At 41.7% G+C, this 15,988-nt stretch overlaps 1 protein-coding gene across 1 annotated transcript; it reads right to left on the bottom strand.

The window, feature by feature from the left end:
- Positions 1-971: 971 nt before the first annotated feature.
- Positions 972-15,264, bottom strand: LOC129180419 (E3 ubiquitin-protein ligase KCMF1-like). The gene is made up of 7 exons (XM_054774886.1): positions 15,094-15,264; positions 13,040-13,207; positions 8,282-8,421; positions 6,988-7,089; positions 4,767-4,947; positions 3,259-3,571; positions 972-2,104 (listed from the first exon to the last, which is right to left on the bottom strand). Exons 1-7 carry the CDS (start codon positions 15,107-15,109, stop codon positions 1,777-1,779), a joined length of 1,248 nt encoding a protein of 415 aa, XP_054630861.1. The 5' UTR covers positions 15,110-15,264; the 3' UTR covers positions 972-1,776.
- Positions 15,265-15,988: the final 724 nt, after the last annotated feature.

Here is a 15,988-nt window from a genome sequence, read left to right as displayed (position 1 = left end):
CAGGGTACACCCTGCACTGGTCGCCAGTCAATGTGAGTGTGAAACAACCATTCACCCTCACATTCATACCTATGGACAATTTAGAGTCGCCAATTAACCTAACATGCATGTTTTTGGAATGTGGGAAGAAACCGGAGTACCCGGAGAAAACCCACGCACACAGGAGAACATGCAAATTTCACACAGAAATGCCCAACACTGGATCGTAGATGTACTTTATATAGAGTATTTGTAAATATTTTAATTGTACTTACTTGAAATGTAATGACAAAAAGTAGTTTAGTTGGAAAATGATTCATTATACAGTACTGCATGTACATACTGCAGTTTATATTCTGTCCTTGTGGCTCTAAGCACTGAATGTTTTGTTACTTTTCAAGTCACTTGGCATGAGTTTTGGTTACCTGTAGCAACACAGCACAAGGCTGTTATTTGTGATTTAGCGCTCTCATTCAGCCACTTGACACATACTTTTATATTGCACTTGAGTCCCCAGCACATTCAAATCGCTACAGAAACTAAAGAATTCTGGTTGGCTGCAGGGACACGAGCGATGTCATTTTAAACCTTATATAACTTTGAAATGTACTTACCATAGTTAAGCGCATTATTATTAACGGAACCCAGGATGCATTTAAATGAGGCTTTATGATAAACTGCACAGGAAGCCACTTAGTCTTCAAAAAGCATCGATACTGAATTAAATATTCTATATTTTTCTACATTTATCATTCGTAAAGTGATGTTTCCGCTCAAAATTAAGGTTCAAGGTTTACAGAAAATATTAATAGGATAGATTAACTTGAACTTGCCAAATAGTCAACACTTATTGACACTTTTAAGATTATTAACCTCTTTATAAACAATGAACCTTTAACAAGGGTGCCTTTTCTGGAGTTGTCCATGTGCAAAGCAACATTTAATACACAGAGACCAGTATCGTTAGCTCACTTCCATCCAAAACAATGTACTGTCCTCCACACTGAAAAGGTTTATTTCACCTGCACTTTGCATACATTGCATTTCTTCATGTATTATCTGTGGAGGTTGGAAAGAGCGTACAGGGTTCCCTCCTTCAAGTCATGTGATGAGACAGGATTGGTTTGTGATCTTAACAGATGTCTTCCAAACAAACAAAAAAAAAAGACAAAAACCATCAGTCAGTGTTTGTTTGTGCATCATAAAAAGGCCCAAAAAATGGTCCCAGTGAAGAGATCCGAGTAAAGCATCGTCTCATGGTAGTGTGCACAAGTGGACACTGGCACTGCTAGGCAAAGTGTCCAATGTCTTATAAAGCGTGACCCGCAAGAAGGGGAAGGGCTTGAGTGGACAATCAGTGTGATGTTGGGAAGGAGCGCCCCCTTGTGGCGACTGTATGATGTTTGAAGCTCATGCTTGTTAGCGTGGATGACCGTTAATACGTAACAGCACTGTGCAGCCATTCGGGGGACACACTGCACCTCCGCTCCGTGGCTTGAGGGAAGTAATGGAGTTACATGGAACTGATTATCAGCTTTCATATAGATTTTTTAATAATATATTTGTATAGTTCTCTTTCTTGCTTGCGTTCCCATTCTCACTATTTTTATTCAACGTACACAACATGGGTGGGGGGAGCGCAACAATGCTGAAATGACAATCACTGAGGAATAAAAACAAAAATAAAACCAAGAAGCCAAAAAAAGAACTGCAGTCTTGGTTGTCGTCGACTGGCAGGTGGCCAGTGTGACACTGATGCTTCCAGGAAAGGGAGTGGTGATGGGTGGGGCTGTGTCATCAAAGAGGCGGGGCTGGCGGCTCTTTTTTAGCCGGCGTTGTTTTCGTGGCTGTTTTGGTGGTCTTAGTGGGTGGGGCGGTCTCTTTGAGGTTGAGGTTCTCCAGGGCCACGTCCAGGGTCATGACCTCCACGCAGCCCATGGACTGGAAGTCGGCGAAGTTCCGCAACGAGCCAGGACAGTCTTCCTCATCCTCAGAGGAGGAGGCTGAGGCGTCGTCATCGGGCAGCAGCGTGGACAGCAGCAGCTCTGTCACAAACAAGCTCCTGTCGGCCCACTGGGCCTCACATAGCTGGCGTTCAGCCTCCGACAGCCGCGGTTCGCTCAGCCTGCGGGAGAACAGCAAACCAATATTTTCAAGCGCAGGCCGTGGTAGATGAAGCAACATGATACTTTAAACTGGCATATCAGAACTTTATCAGGTTGCCTACAGCCACTGCTGTTAGTGCCAGTGTTTTTTGAGGCAGTACTAATTAGAGACCCCGGCAGTGATTTGCTTTTGTAGACCACGCACCCGGTGGCTGTAGAAGACTCTGTGGTTAATTGAATGGAGGTGTGAGACTTAAATCATACATGTATTTGGCGGAATTTCTTCCTAATGTACCACCACAACATTTCAAGTGTATTTTATCAGAACAGTAACTGACGACAAATTGAATTTCATTGGTCAAATCCAGATCTTACAATCAAGCAATCGCAAATTGAATTCCTGAGTATATGTGCCTGCATTACTACGCTACTGAAAGTGGAGAAGTTCCTCTTTCCATTAGGGCTGGGCGATATGGACCAAAACCATATGATTTTTTTTCCGCAAAGTGAATTTAGACCAAATCAGAGTCAAATATGCATGTGAAGTTGTTTTATTAAAATACTTAACATGAGGATGTTTTGGAAGTTTTAAAGCTGCATGCAAGACGCACGTAAAAAAAAAAAAAAAAAAAAAATCTAAAAACGCTTTCTGTTGTGGCAGGAGTCATGCAGCCAGCATGCAGCTTCACACATTCCTCGTATTGGAGTGTGTGCCAAGTTTTAAGGTGGCGAAAAAAACATTTTATGCACTGATTTTGAAGTACCTTCAAATTACTGAGCTACGACCAGTATCATGGCCACATTCTGACTAATTCTTCCACCGCAGACGCTGTCGCTTCGACTGAGCAGCCGGGCTTCTGCTCCACCCCTCCTCCCTCCTCTTGCATGCACGGAGGGGGCAGGCCAGGAGCTCATACACAGTGCAGAGAGATGAGGGAGATACAGTGCAAATCCAGTCTATCGATATGAACGATATGGTTGTTTTTGATACCGTGCTTAAAGTAAATATCGATATATTAAAAATATGGATACATCGCCCAGCCCTACCTTCCATACATGGTCAATACATGTAGCGTCTCAAAGAGCCATCCTAATAAAAGCCCAACATCCTATTTCGCGAGTGACCAGTCCAATCCTGTGTTCATATCCAAATATTTCATCAAATTTGACCAACCTGCTGAGTAGAAACTGAGAGCTATGAGCCATGTGCTGCAAGTGGCTCTCCGATTGGCCCGGGTTGGGGCTGCTGTTGTGGTTGGCGCTCAGGTTGGGGTTGGCCGCGGCCGAGTTGGCATTGAGTATGGCATTGGTGCGGCTGCCCCCTCGCGTGGCATTCCGGGCCGTCTCCAGCTGCTGCCGCGCTGCCTGTGCCTGCTGGCGTTCGAGCTGTAGTTGCATCTGGAGCTGCTGCAGCTGCGAGGCTGAGGGGCCCGAGCTGAGCTGGCCGCCCGCTGAGCGACGTACGCCCGAAAGCTGGGATAAAAGCTCTACACGGAGAAGGAAGTTCTGTGTCATTGTCAAAATAACGTACGGTTTACCTGAGGTCATCTTGGGTGAATGTCATATGAATTTTGGGAGCATCACTTATTTGAACCATTCTTTTTCCAAGTTGTATTGATTAGATTAGTAGACCCCCGCTTTTTGCAGTAGTTACAGTGCACACCTACCAGTGAATGGCGAAAATCCCTGGGTAATTGATATGTCCATAAAAATGTCTATTTTTAACACCCAGCTCACTCCTACCCCTACAAACCTTCCTGCTAGCTTGACATTGATGTTCTCCTCTATTTTTGAATCAATATTTGAAGTAAAAGTGACTGTTGGAATTATTAGATTCATCTCCAGAACCCTCTCTCTTCAATTCCATCGCTCACCAGCGACATAGGCTAAGTCCTAAATATACCTCACACTAATCGATAAATTGAACAATTTAAAAAAAACAAAAAACAGTTAGATAATTATGACGCCCTCTATAAATGGACATGTGCATGTATGCGTGTGTCTGCTTGTCGCTCTGTGCCACACAGGCTGGATGACAAGAGGGTTCACTTTGCATTTGTCTGTGCGCATTGGTTCTATAGTGGAATAGACGGCGAGAGTGGGCTCTCATGTCATTCAGCCGCTTTGTGGAGGCAGGGCTACTAGCTACCAGCTACTACCCGAGCAGCAGTTACCTTCGTGAGCCAGCATACGTTTGAATGACGGCACAAAAGCAATAGATTTTAGGGCGAATGCCACAGCTTTTAAACAGAATTAACGCAGTGAGTGCATGAACACCGACGACTGACATGGACCGTTTTCTCAGCTGGGAAGAAAAAGTACCGATGGAGGTGCTCGGTCAGCAGAGCCTTCGCCCCAACCATCAACACTTACTGAGGAGTTTGGTCGGCAGATATAAACAAAACAGTGCAAAATGCGGGGCACTCACAGACAGTGTTGCTGGCTACATTGGAAAAACGAAAAAAAAATTGTTATTTGTCATATTAAAAAAATAATTGCAGACGCAGCTGCGGCACAACACCGCGGCGGCAGTCTGCCGTCCCATGCAGGCCACCACCTGATCTGATCTAACCCAAATAGGAAGCCTCATTATGACACAGCTGGAGCTGACAGGGCAAATTCCAGCCAGTGAACCAGATTAAAAGGGGCAGGGCTGCACAAAGTGTTGCTCATGTCACCCACCTGCTATGGGGTCCATGGCCTCCCGGCTATAGTTGGAGCTCTGAGAGGCGTTCTGACTGGTCGAGAGCCCCCCAGTGGTGTTGCTGGTGAAGTGCATGTTGGACCGGCGGGCCCGAGGGCCTCCCAGTCCACGTCCGGGGTGGAACATCCTCCGTACGTGTCGCACTCCGCTTGATTCATCGTGACGCTCAGTGTTAAGGAAGGGAATCTAAGTAGTGGTTCCCAAACTTTTCACAGTCGCATACCCCTTCAGACATCTGACTGGATGTCATGTACCCCATGTGTATAGCATGAGTTTATGCTCCACACAACAATGCACAGCAGCACGGAGCTAACATGATTACACCTCACCTCTGTCCATTTACGTACCGCATTAACATTTGTGAACAATAGAAAATACACATCTGTCTATGCAACGTCGGAGTAAGTCATACACAAGTCTCGATCTGCGTCACACACGGTGACGGCAGTGCCCGAAGAAGACACATTATACATGAAAGCATAAATTTACTTACCCGTGCCAAATTGGGGGCTTTCTAACATAGTCAGTGCATCCACTCAAACAAATGACAGGCTCATGCAGCTCAGAAAACACACTAATTAGTCATAGCACCACGCAGGAAGACCAGCTGTCATTTAGCACACAATATACATGATCTTGAAACATTTTCTAGATTAAACACTTTTAATGCACAACGTCATCAAACTTACTTATTTGTTTTAAACAACTTCATGCTTCATGAACCTTTCTTCTACACTGTGCTACCTGCTGTGGTTGTTGCTGAGGCGTTCGAGCGCATTATGTAAATCTCAGTGTTCAGCGCTAATGTAGTCAAGCAGTTTCTAATTTTTATTCATGTACCCCCATGGCAATCTGTGTACCCTTGAGCTTGGGAATGAAGCAGAGAACATACTTAAAAGGAAAACTGCACTTTTTTTTATTTTGCCGTCATCCACAATCCTAATGTGAGACATACTGTAAGCACACATCTTTCTCTTTTCTGTGCTTCTAAACATATAAAAACAGATCAAAAAAAGAAGCAGCGCATTAATGCAAGTAATGGGACGCACCTATATTTGTTTTAATACCCGCCTACAAAGGCGGGTATTAAAACAACAACGTTTTATGGTTTTCTATACATGCTGTAAACATATAGTAACAGGCACATACATGATAACATGTAATACTTACAGTATTACACCTAGCGTTAACTTTTCCAAACTCAAAAACAAAAACAGCAGCAGTGGCGACAGCTCCAACATGTAGCGTTACCTTTTGGTAGTGATCTGAGGCATTGCGAGCGTAGCGGTGACGCGCTGCCGGCGAGTCAGTGGTTAAGCTAGTCGGTTAGCCAGCTAGTACCTAGCCAGTGTGGTGTGGTGTGGTGTGGTGAGGTGTCAATATGCCAATAACGTAGCTCTTCGGAGTAACACTGTTAATAAGAACAACAACGTCGCTGTAGCTTGGTTAATATGAAAGTCACATTATGTAAATGGAGGTGTTTTTTTTCCCAGAAGGCTTTATAGGCCGAATGGTTGCATTCAAAATTGCCTCTTTTTATCTGTTTTAGAACGCGCAGGAAGACGTATGTTTATGTTTCACAAAAAAATTATTTTTAAAAAAGTGCAGTTTTCCTTTAACGGCTATATTATTATTATCATCATTATTTAATGGTATTTTAAAGATATCTACCTTGTATTTGCTACTTCTGTACACTCTGTTGTGTTCCAGCTATTTGCACAGAACAACACAATAGCTCGACTATTCTTGCTTGTTCTTTTAGTTATTCATCACAGTTCAAGTCACTTTTTCTCCACACCATCTAATTCAAAGTGCTTCTATAAACAGACGCCGCAGTCCCCAGAGTAGAGTTCTGTGTGGATAACAACTCCAACACATGCGAGGCAATTGCACTCCAAAGTGATACACAGAGTGGGGATGTGTCAGTGACAAAGCATTTCCTCTAATTGGCCTTGAGCTGCAGCAGAGGTTGAGAAAGCTACCACTGCAGGCTTTAAATTACAGCCAAAATGACATGTGTTGACATTTAGCTAATAAAGATGCCCCGCTGCTGCAATGTTTGGATGTAATGCAACAACTTTAAACAAGCAGAAATCCAGACAACAGGCCCCCACAGACATGCCTTGCTGCTCAGATGACAGATTACCTGGAAGTTATGAAGCTCTTACATCAAACATTCTTTTAGAATGAAAAGGATATCAAGTCTCTGGGTGCTCTGTGTTCAAGTGTGAGATGAGCAGCAAAGTCATCTGTCACGTGATTAGGGTCACCGCCTGGCAGCGCTGCACATATGGGGCAGATCTGCAAGGCAAGAAGAAAGAGGGAAGTGAATCGAGTGCGGTTCCCCATGCTGGTAACGTTAGCGGGTCAATACTTTTGGAGGGGGTTTTCTGCTGCTGGACTGACTGTCAGTAGGACACACCACAGAATCAACACAATGGAGTTACAGCGGTACCTTGGTTTCCGTTACTAATTCCTTCCAAGCGGTTTGGTGAAAACCAAAAGGTACAAAAACCGAGGTAATTTTTCCCGTTGGAAATAATCCAAATCCAATGAATCAGTTCCAGGCACCACAAAATATTAACAAAATATACATTTTATAGAGAATACATTAGCTTTACATGCACAAAACAATGCAGAATATTTATAAATGACAAATGGATGGAAATGGGTTGATCGAATTCAATAGTGTTTTTTTGTTGTTGTTTTTTCTTTTAATCAAAGTGCTGGCACTCGCAACTTTCTTTAGCCCCATGGCAGGTTATTTAGCAGTTGCGCTCAAGAAAAATGCGCGGACAGTGAGTCAGAGACGAGTAGGCTGTTGTTTCGTGGAACAATAAAGACTCTAGACTAGTGTGATACGTGCAATACTGTATGACACGGAGGTAACATTTTGGCAAAAATCAAAAAACGAATCATACCAAAATTGGGGCGTACAAATACCAAGGTTTGACTTTAGTTTACTGGGTTTACAAGTGCATTTTGCACGTGAAGACATTCAGCTTATAGCTGCCTTTCTATTTTTCAACCAATGCATTTAATGTGAAGTACGGTAGTTTTTTTGGACTATAATCCATTAATGAGCAGCACAGGCCCGTGAGCATCCACAATACAAATGCTGTGTTCAAAGATGAATGGAAAGGGGATCTGCACACAGTACATTTGCATTTACAGCGTACGAGTATGAAAATGGGCCTGTTTGACTTTCAAAGGGGCATCAGCCATGGTTTGTAATAGGTCATTTACAAGATGATGGAAAAGAAGGTGTCCCAAAGGAGTCCTAGCAACCTCGTCATTTCATAAGCTATTCAGGTACATATGTAGTGTTTAACATTGTAAAATTAGCTAACATGTCAAGTACCAATGGTACTGTGTAACTAATAATTAAAGTATTGAATAGTCAGAAGTTGACATCAGAACAGAAATATGACCAATCACGTCATTACTGTGTGAGGAAAAAAGCGTTAGCTGGTAAATTATGTCAGAGACATACCACTTCGGTGGAGGTCTCTGTGTGCTCTGCAGCCACATGCTCCTGCAGGGACATCTCAGTGTAGCCCATCCTGCCACAGTAGGGACACGTAAAGGCCTGGGGCTGCTCCACCGAGAACGCTTCTCCACCGTAATACAAGTCTGCAACCAAGAGAGGGTGAGGTGTTTAGGCTCAATACATTTTTAGGTGTGTCCTGATACAACTTTTTCACTTCCGGTCCTACACCGATATTGCAGGCTTCATCTATCGATCCGATGTCGGCAGCAATCATACATATAGAAAAATGGACCCATTTACTTCTTTATCCACATGGGGTATAGTTTTATCCACAATATACTGGCAGCTAGGCATAACATAACAAGGTTAGAGGTGCGCAAGCGTTTAAACCAGACTTTACTCCCCACCGACAGGGCCTCGTCATCTTTTCTGTTATAGCTAATGACTTCTTGTCCCGTGGGAGTTTCCTGTGTAACGCTGCTTCAAATGAGCGATGAGTTTAGTGGTATTATGGGAAACTTCTGCAAGTCTTTTTCAGACTTTAATGAAAAATATACACGGCCGACATCACTCCTACTCCATGCTTGAAGGAAAACTGCACTTTTTTGGGGAATTTTGCCCATCATCCACACATCAGCTCACATAATCACTTTCTCTTTTCTGTGTGTTCTAAAGACATAAAAACAGCTAAAAAGAGTAGTGGGACTCAACTATTTCACTTATAAAGCCTAAAAAAAACTCCAAAAAACTTTACCAATCCTTCATTTACATAATGTGACCTGCATATTAACCAAGCTAAAGCGACAGTTATGGTTATTGTTATTATTGAACATTGTTATGCTGAAGAGCTACTTTATTAGCATAGTAACACTTCACCTCGTCACACCACACCGGCTTGCTAATACCCGGCTAGCGACTAGCTTCACCACACACTCGCCTCAGGTCAATGCCTCAGGTCACTACCGAAAGGTAACGTTGCATGTTGGATCTGTTGCCACTGCTGCTGCGTTTTTTTTGTTTTTTTGAGTTTGGAAAAGTTAACACTAGGTGTAGAGTTCGTTTCTGTGTTGCTATGTGAAATCAATGCACCCAGCAAGGACATTCTGAGAAGGCTTAAATCGACCAAAGTATGGCAAAATACTGTAAGAATCACATGTTATCATGTGTCTGCTACTACATGGTTACAGCAGGTATATAAAACCATAAAACCTTGCTGGAGGTTTCTGGCGGTGTTTTAGTAGTGAGCTTTCTACAATAGGTGTGTCCCATTACTTGCATTAATGAGATGCTTCTGTTTATCTTTCATAAAACAATTCCAAAAAACATGCAGTTTTCCTTCAACACGTTAGCACACGCTGTTGTTGTGATCACATGGACGGCCGCTGCTTGATACTCGTGCTGGGGGGGAGTCTGGAATCAACTGCTTGTATCAGAGTGCCAATATCGGAGATTTTAAATGCAGTCTAAAACTCGTTTTTTTGCTGATATCGGCCCGATAGCCAATATCAATGTCAAATTGGGACACCCCCAATGTTTTTTGTTCGAAAGAGGGCACCCGCACAGCCAAATATTGATTGTCTAACAATTTCTCAATAAGAGGAAAAGCATAAAGTACATTCAGTGTTTGACAGTTGCTCTTCTCAGACCTGCCAACCTTGAAGACATTTTATGAGTACTCCCCCTCACACACTAATAATAGCACAAACACACTAAAAATAACACAAAGCTTGCTCTTTCGATATGTATCACCTTTTTAAAGCCTTTTAACAAGATAAAAAAGTATATTAAAGTGCTCCTATTACAGGCATGTTTAAAGACAAAGCTTTGCATTATCACAATGGACATTTCAGCTTTTTTTGTTCATTTTATTTCTACAATGGGCCAAGAAAAAAACAAGTCACGGGCGACAAATGGTCCCTGGGACGTACTTTAGACACCACTGCTTTCAAAAGGTCTTCCGTGAGGGTGAGCATGTGACGTGACGTCAACTCTTGTGTGCAACTACAACTCTCGTTGATTTCATAGTGCTGGGTGATCATTTTTATATACCGGTATAAATTATTCCTATGATAAGAAAATTACTTGTACTGGTATAAATGATCATTTCAAATGTAAAAAAGCAGAGCTGATGACGTGTTTTTCCTGCGACTGCATGCCGTGGCGCACTGTATCAGCGCCTCCCGTGTACCACAACAAAAGCAGAAATGAGCATGGCTGAAGGCGGCGGAGAAGCAGAGACACTAGACACTATAGAAGAAGAAATTGTTGCTAAACGGGAGGTACCGCTGTAATATGGAAGTGGTTTGGTTTCAATAGAGCAGATGTGAAGCAAAAGACCATAATATGCAGAGTTTGCAAAGCAACGGTGATGACAAAAGGTAGGAACATGACAAATTTGTTCTACCATCTCAAGCGGAAACAGAGTTGAGTACGAAGAGTGAGACAGTCAGCGAGCACGTCTACCACTTACCCAGTCAAAAATACAAAACGCTTTTGCTTCCTGACGACAAGAAAAGTAAACGATGGCATGAACTGACTGATTCAGTGTCATATAATTTAGCCAAAGACATGATGCCTTTATACTCGCTCGAAAAGGACAATATTTAGCTCTATTACTGTTTTGCAATTTGCACTTGCATTCTGAATACTTTGCATTGATATAGTTTGGTAGACACTAAATGCACTTGCTGTATTGCAGTTTGTTACCAATAAATCACTAAATGCGCTTTACAATATGAGACAAGTGTATTTAATGACGGTATACGGTTAAGGTTTGTAGCTTTTTATAAAAGGCCTTGCTGAATTTAATTATATCGTCATATCGTGATACATTCCAAAAATATTGTGATACATGCTATAGGTCCACATCGCCCAACCCTACTATTTTACTTGTTAGGTTCCCATTGAATTTGCTGCGAACAAATTATGGTAATTAAATAGGGGGGGGGAGTGTTATTGCAGCTGGAACTCATCGATGCGTGACAACAGTCAGTAGATTGAAAATCGGAGAAGGCTGAGGTGGGCTGTCCGCCCTCTGAAAGATGTGTATACATACACAGGAAATAAGGAAATACAGTTGCTCTTCTTTGCCTTTATAGGCTATAAGAAATAAATTAGGACCTTCACTATGGACTTGAACCTTGCCGTGTAGTCACACTACCCCATCAGATGCCAGATCAACAAAACTTTACAGCGATGTCATTACAAAGCATTCAAAGACTTAAATAAAAAGCTCCAAATATTAACATGAAAAAAGAACTAACACTTGTAACACGGGGCAAACACACCAGTGCATAACATAGATAGAAACCATTTACCAGACTGTTGTAGCATACTCCGCAGTCTCCATTTTGCTGCAGCAATCCTTTTTCTAGCTGCCCTCAGTCTTGACCAATTTATGGGCGAGATTATGAAGTATCCCCTATTAATCAATATCGGTGAATATGTAACTATTTTTGCTGCACAGAGATTCTGTCGCTCCGTTCTTCTGTGCTGCTCCCTGCCTGGCTCCTTCCCCCTACACACCCAGACAGAGCAGCGAGGTGCCGCTCTCCCAGCCTCACTCACTTGGCTGCAGGAGAGGAACGGTGAAACAGACTACATTTTTATTACACCTTGGTACGTTGTGACTTTGTAAAACCATATAACACTACACTTGAGTGCTACACTGTCCGGCCCCGTCAAGGAGAACATTCTAGTTTTGCTTCATACAAGTTTTAGAGCTCGTATTACAGTGTTTTAACCTTGTCTCTGTGAGATAAACAAAGACAGATGCAGCAGTTAATTCACAAGACCAGCATTATCTAAAGACTATTACACAGCGTTTTAAAGGGAAATAAAGATATATGCAGATATGCACTGCTTATTTTCCGCACTTCCATGAGGGATTTACAAGGGCTCATACATTCACAAGTTAAATGTCTTCATTAAAATAATTTTGAAAATATTCTAAGTAATGTATTTAGTTGTAATTTTATATATTGCATGTTTTGAAAGCAGCTACATTGTTACATAAAATATAGTTTAGTCCCTTGTATTTAGTGTAGTACGTGATGCGTGGTTTGATAACTTCCTATTTTGTTTGTAGTCAACTTTTTTTTCACTTTATATGTTTGCTTCATTTGTTTTTGAGCTGTTTGCAACTACTCAGTGGCCGCAGATAGAACTTTTCAAACCTAACACATTATGCCACTTGTTTTTATTTTAAAATAGTCAACTATGGTATCAAATTCTAGGCTAATTACCAAAATGCACATATATTTTCATTTGAAGGGTAGAGGGTAAGAGTAAGGTGTGGAGCCACTTCATAAAAGACTCAACAGGCGCTACTACGCTAGATGCAACAGCTGCAGTGTGCAAGTTAGCCAGGGCTCCAGCACCAGCAAAGCAAAGAAGACTACAAATTTGTGGCAATTCCTAAAAGTAAATCAAAAAGAGGCATGTCCTTATGTTGACAGTGTTACCAATTAAAATTCCTTATTTTAACTTAGTAGTCTTCTGCTTCTTTGTGTTGAATCGCATTTTGGGTAATATAAGAATTTATGTTCATGTACAGTATATCTTATTTCATATATCGGCATATATATACTATTTCAGACGAGGGAAAACAATCTACTGTGCAGCCTAACAGACGAGGGTGTAATACATGACTCCATCACATGAGCAGCATCTATGTCGAGCCAAGACAAAAAACTCCCGCTTCCGCATCCTAATTAGACATCCACGTTCATTAGTTTGTAGGACGATGCAAGTGGTACTCACCAAAGTCGACACGTGTTAATATACACTGCATGGGATGCTCCGTGGTGTGTCTGGTGGTGGTGGCGCCACTCTCGTAGCAGGATGCGCACAGGTCGTAGTCGTAGCAGATCAAACATTTGTAGCGTCGCCCACGGAAGTTGCCTTTTAAACATGCATCACAGCTCACGCCTGAAGATGCACCAACAAGGGATGAGATAGTGAGGATATGAAGCAGCACAGCCTGACAGCTGAGGTTTATGTTAAAAACATTGAGAGACTACATCATAAACATCACGAGAAGTTATCCGTGGGATTCCACAAAGTACGTCTGGTTATTGCCATAATCCTAGATGAACCAGTCCTGTCACCCAGTCAATACTTCTCAAACTTTTGACACCAAGTACCACCTCAAAAATATTTAGCTTTGAACCTACCACCGCTTTTGCTTTCCGAACATGTTGCTTGTACTGTACTTACGGTAATGTCTAATGATTGTGGTGCATGAGGGGAGTTAATAACAACATTTTATACATTTTTAAAAAGCAATGTGTAAGTTTGACAACTTGTCTGATAATTCAACATTTCAACTTTTTTCTCACAACATATTTTATATTCTAATTGTTTAGTGTTGCCGTATATCAAATCCTTTGTAATGTTCTGATGCAGGCCATGACTAATTTTATTTTCAGAATAAGCCACAGGCCAATGAAAAAAATGGTAAATGGCCCCCAGGCTAGACTTTGGACACCACTGGACAACAGTAATAGCAATAGGTACACGACAAAGCCCGTATCAAAATTGAAAATAGGTATTAGTTTAACAATATGTTTTATTTTTAGGGTATTATTGCAGTCGTGTAGAACTGCACTGGATCATAGCAAAAGATGTTTCTAATAGTTTGCTTAACTTCTAGAAACAAGCTCTCAGGATGAGGCAATGCACCGCAAACTACAACCACCATAATAAACATATTGTTAAATCAACACCTCTTTGACAGTGTCATGTTCACAGCTCATGTATCAGATCCCATTAGAATGTGCAGTGTACCCAATGGAGAGCCCCCTGCTACAATCCTCTCATACTCTTGTGATTCTTATCAGAGGATACATTATAATGGATTACCATGCAACAGGCTGTTTCGACAGTTCACGAAAGCTACTGTGATCACAATTTACCATATGTACCAATGTTTGCCTAACTGTGTCACTTAATAGTGTTCATGTCCTTCCAGATACACAGTGTGTGCACAAGTATAGAGAGCCTATACTGTCAGTCAGTGTCAGTCTAGTTACTGAGTAGCTTCTCATGTTGACATCTCAGGGTTTTTATATTGTGTGGGAAGTTTAAGTTGACGTGGAAAATAAAGGCCGCCTGGGCCTGATTAACCTGCCTTTCTGACTAACCTTTAAACGACTAAACCGGCTGCTGTTAGCAATCTTGTAGGGACAAGCAGGCAGCTATGACCAGTGCAACTTTACGAAATCTAAAATCTTATGTGTGTTACCTAAAATTTGACACACACAACAAGGTTTGCCGCAAGGGCATGCTATATGTTGCTTTGCTCCATATTGGCTCGCTAAACTAGAATGGAGGAAGGCAGGGCCAACTTTTTAGCAAAGGAAAGCGGTTGAAGCTACCTAGCTCGTGAGCAGCCTCGCCCCCTACTCTCCCAATGCCAGCTGCAAGCTGCACCCCTCGTTGCCTATTCTTGGCACTCCCCCCTATCAAGTCAGCAAGGTAACCAACAAGAGCCAGGCTTCAGTTAGCTCCAAGCTAACAAGCGCATTAGTCCCACTTAGCGAGACCTTCTCTTGCTTCTTCCGCTTATTTGACAGCGTCGTCTCCGGGTCTAAGCAAGCTTACAGTGATTCATGGAGACATGACCATTACACCATTATGAGTGCCGTCGTTCGTATTTATTGGTCGCCATTATGCTAATAACACAAGTCACTAAATAACAAGACATTCTCCGTTAGCTTCGTTTAGCTTCATGCTAGTAGCCGGTGCTGCCCCTGTCACAACGTTTATTATGACAAACACCGATCTTTCCAGCTAAAGTGTGCTCGTATTCTTACCTTCATGACGGGACATCCTACGAAACCAAAAGCGGTCCCTAACTCGGGCCTGACTAGCAATAGGAAAATAATAATATTAGCAAAGAGAGGAGAAGCCGGGGCTGGCTGGCTGTCCCTGGCCTCTTCCCTCATGAAGGATCCGGTGTGCTGCCCCCCTTCGCCTCCTGCTGCTGTGTCACTGCTCGGATCTTTGGTTAGCCGACCACGAGATGGCGCTGTTGTCACAGCCACGGACTAGTGACCACTGAAGAAGTTATTGCTGTATACTGTAAAATAAACTCATAGAATGAAACACAATACAAAATACTTTTTAAAACATGAAATAACATGAAATCAAATAATGTAAAATAAAATAAAATACAATACAGCATACAAAAATAAAATACATTTGATGAGATTAAATAAAATGAAAGAAAACAACATAAAATGAAATGAAATAATTTAAGTTGACAAAAATGAAAGCTAAGTGAAATAAAACTGAATAACATGATGCAAAACAAAAAAATGAATTAATTAAATTAAAAATTACATTTAAAAAAAATGAGCTCGAAGATGAAATACAGTACAAAAAACGACATGAAATAAAACGCAATAAAACAAGATTAAATGAAATAAAACAAATTCAAATGAAATGCTAAAGGCAGCTTTGCTCGTTGTCAATTGATTTTTAATAGGATCATTCAAATGAATGAGCTAATACGTATTATAGATACGTCGCAATACTTCCTATTGCCTCTAGGAGGCATACTTGTGACATTATTTGCAATACTGGAAGACTTGATGACGTGATCATTTCACACATCACGTTAACGTGACTTCTTTCAGAATTCTTCAATTGTAAATATTCAAAAACTAATCAGCATAATCATGACTTGATGGTTGCCATGACAAAATA

This window comes from Dunckerocampus dactyliophorus, chromosome 4 (genome assembly GCF_027744805.1).
Source record: "Dunckerocampus dactyliophorus isolate RoL2022-P2 chromosome 4, RoL_Ddac_1.1, whole genome shotgun sequence".
NCBI classification, from domain to species: domain Eukaryota; kingdom Metazoa; phylum Chordata; class Actinopteri; order Syngnathiformes; family Syngnathidae; genus Dunckerocampus; species Dunckerocampus dactyliophorus.
Note: the sequence above shows the minus strand (reverse complement) of the source record. Positions and strands in the feature narration are given on the sequence as shown.

Coding starts and splice junctions, on each gene's coding strand:
- LOC129180419 (XM_054774886.1), bottom strand. Junction 4,948..6,987: donor ACAGAGCACCCAGAGACTTG/ATATCCTTTTCA, acceptor ACTGAGCGTCAC/GATGAATCAAGCGGAGTGCG. Junction 3,572..4,766: donor GGCCATGGACCCCATAGCAG/GTGGGTGACATG, acceptor TTCTCCGTGTAG/AGCTTTTATCCCAGCTTTCG.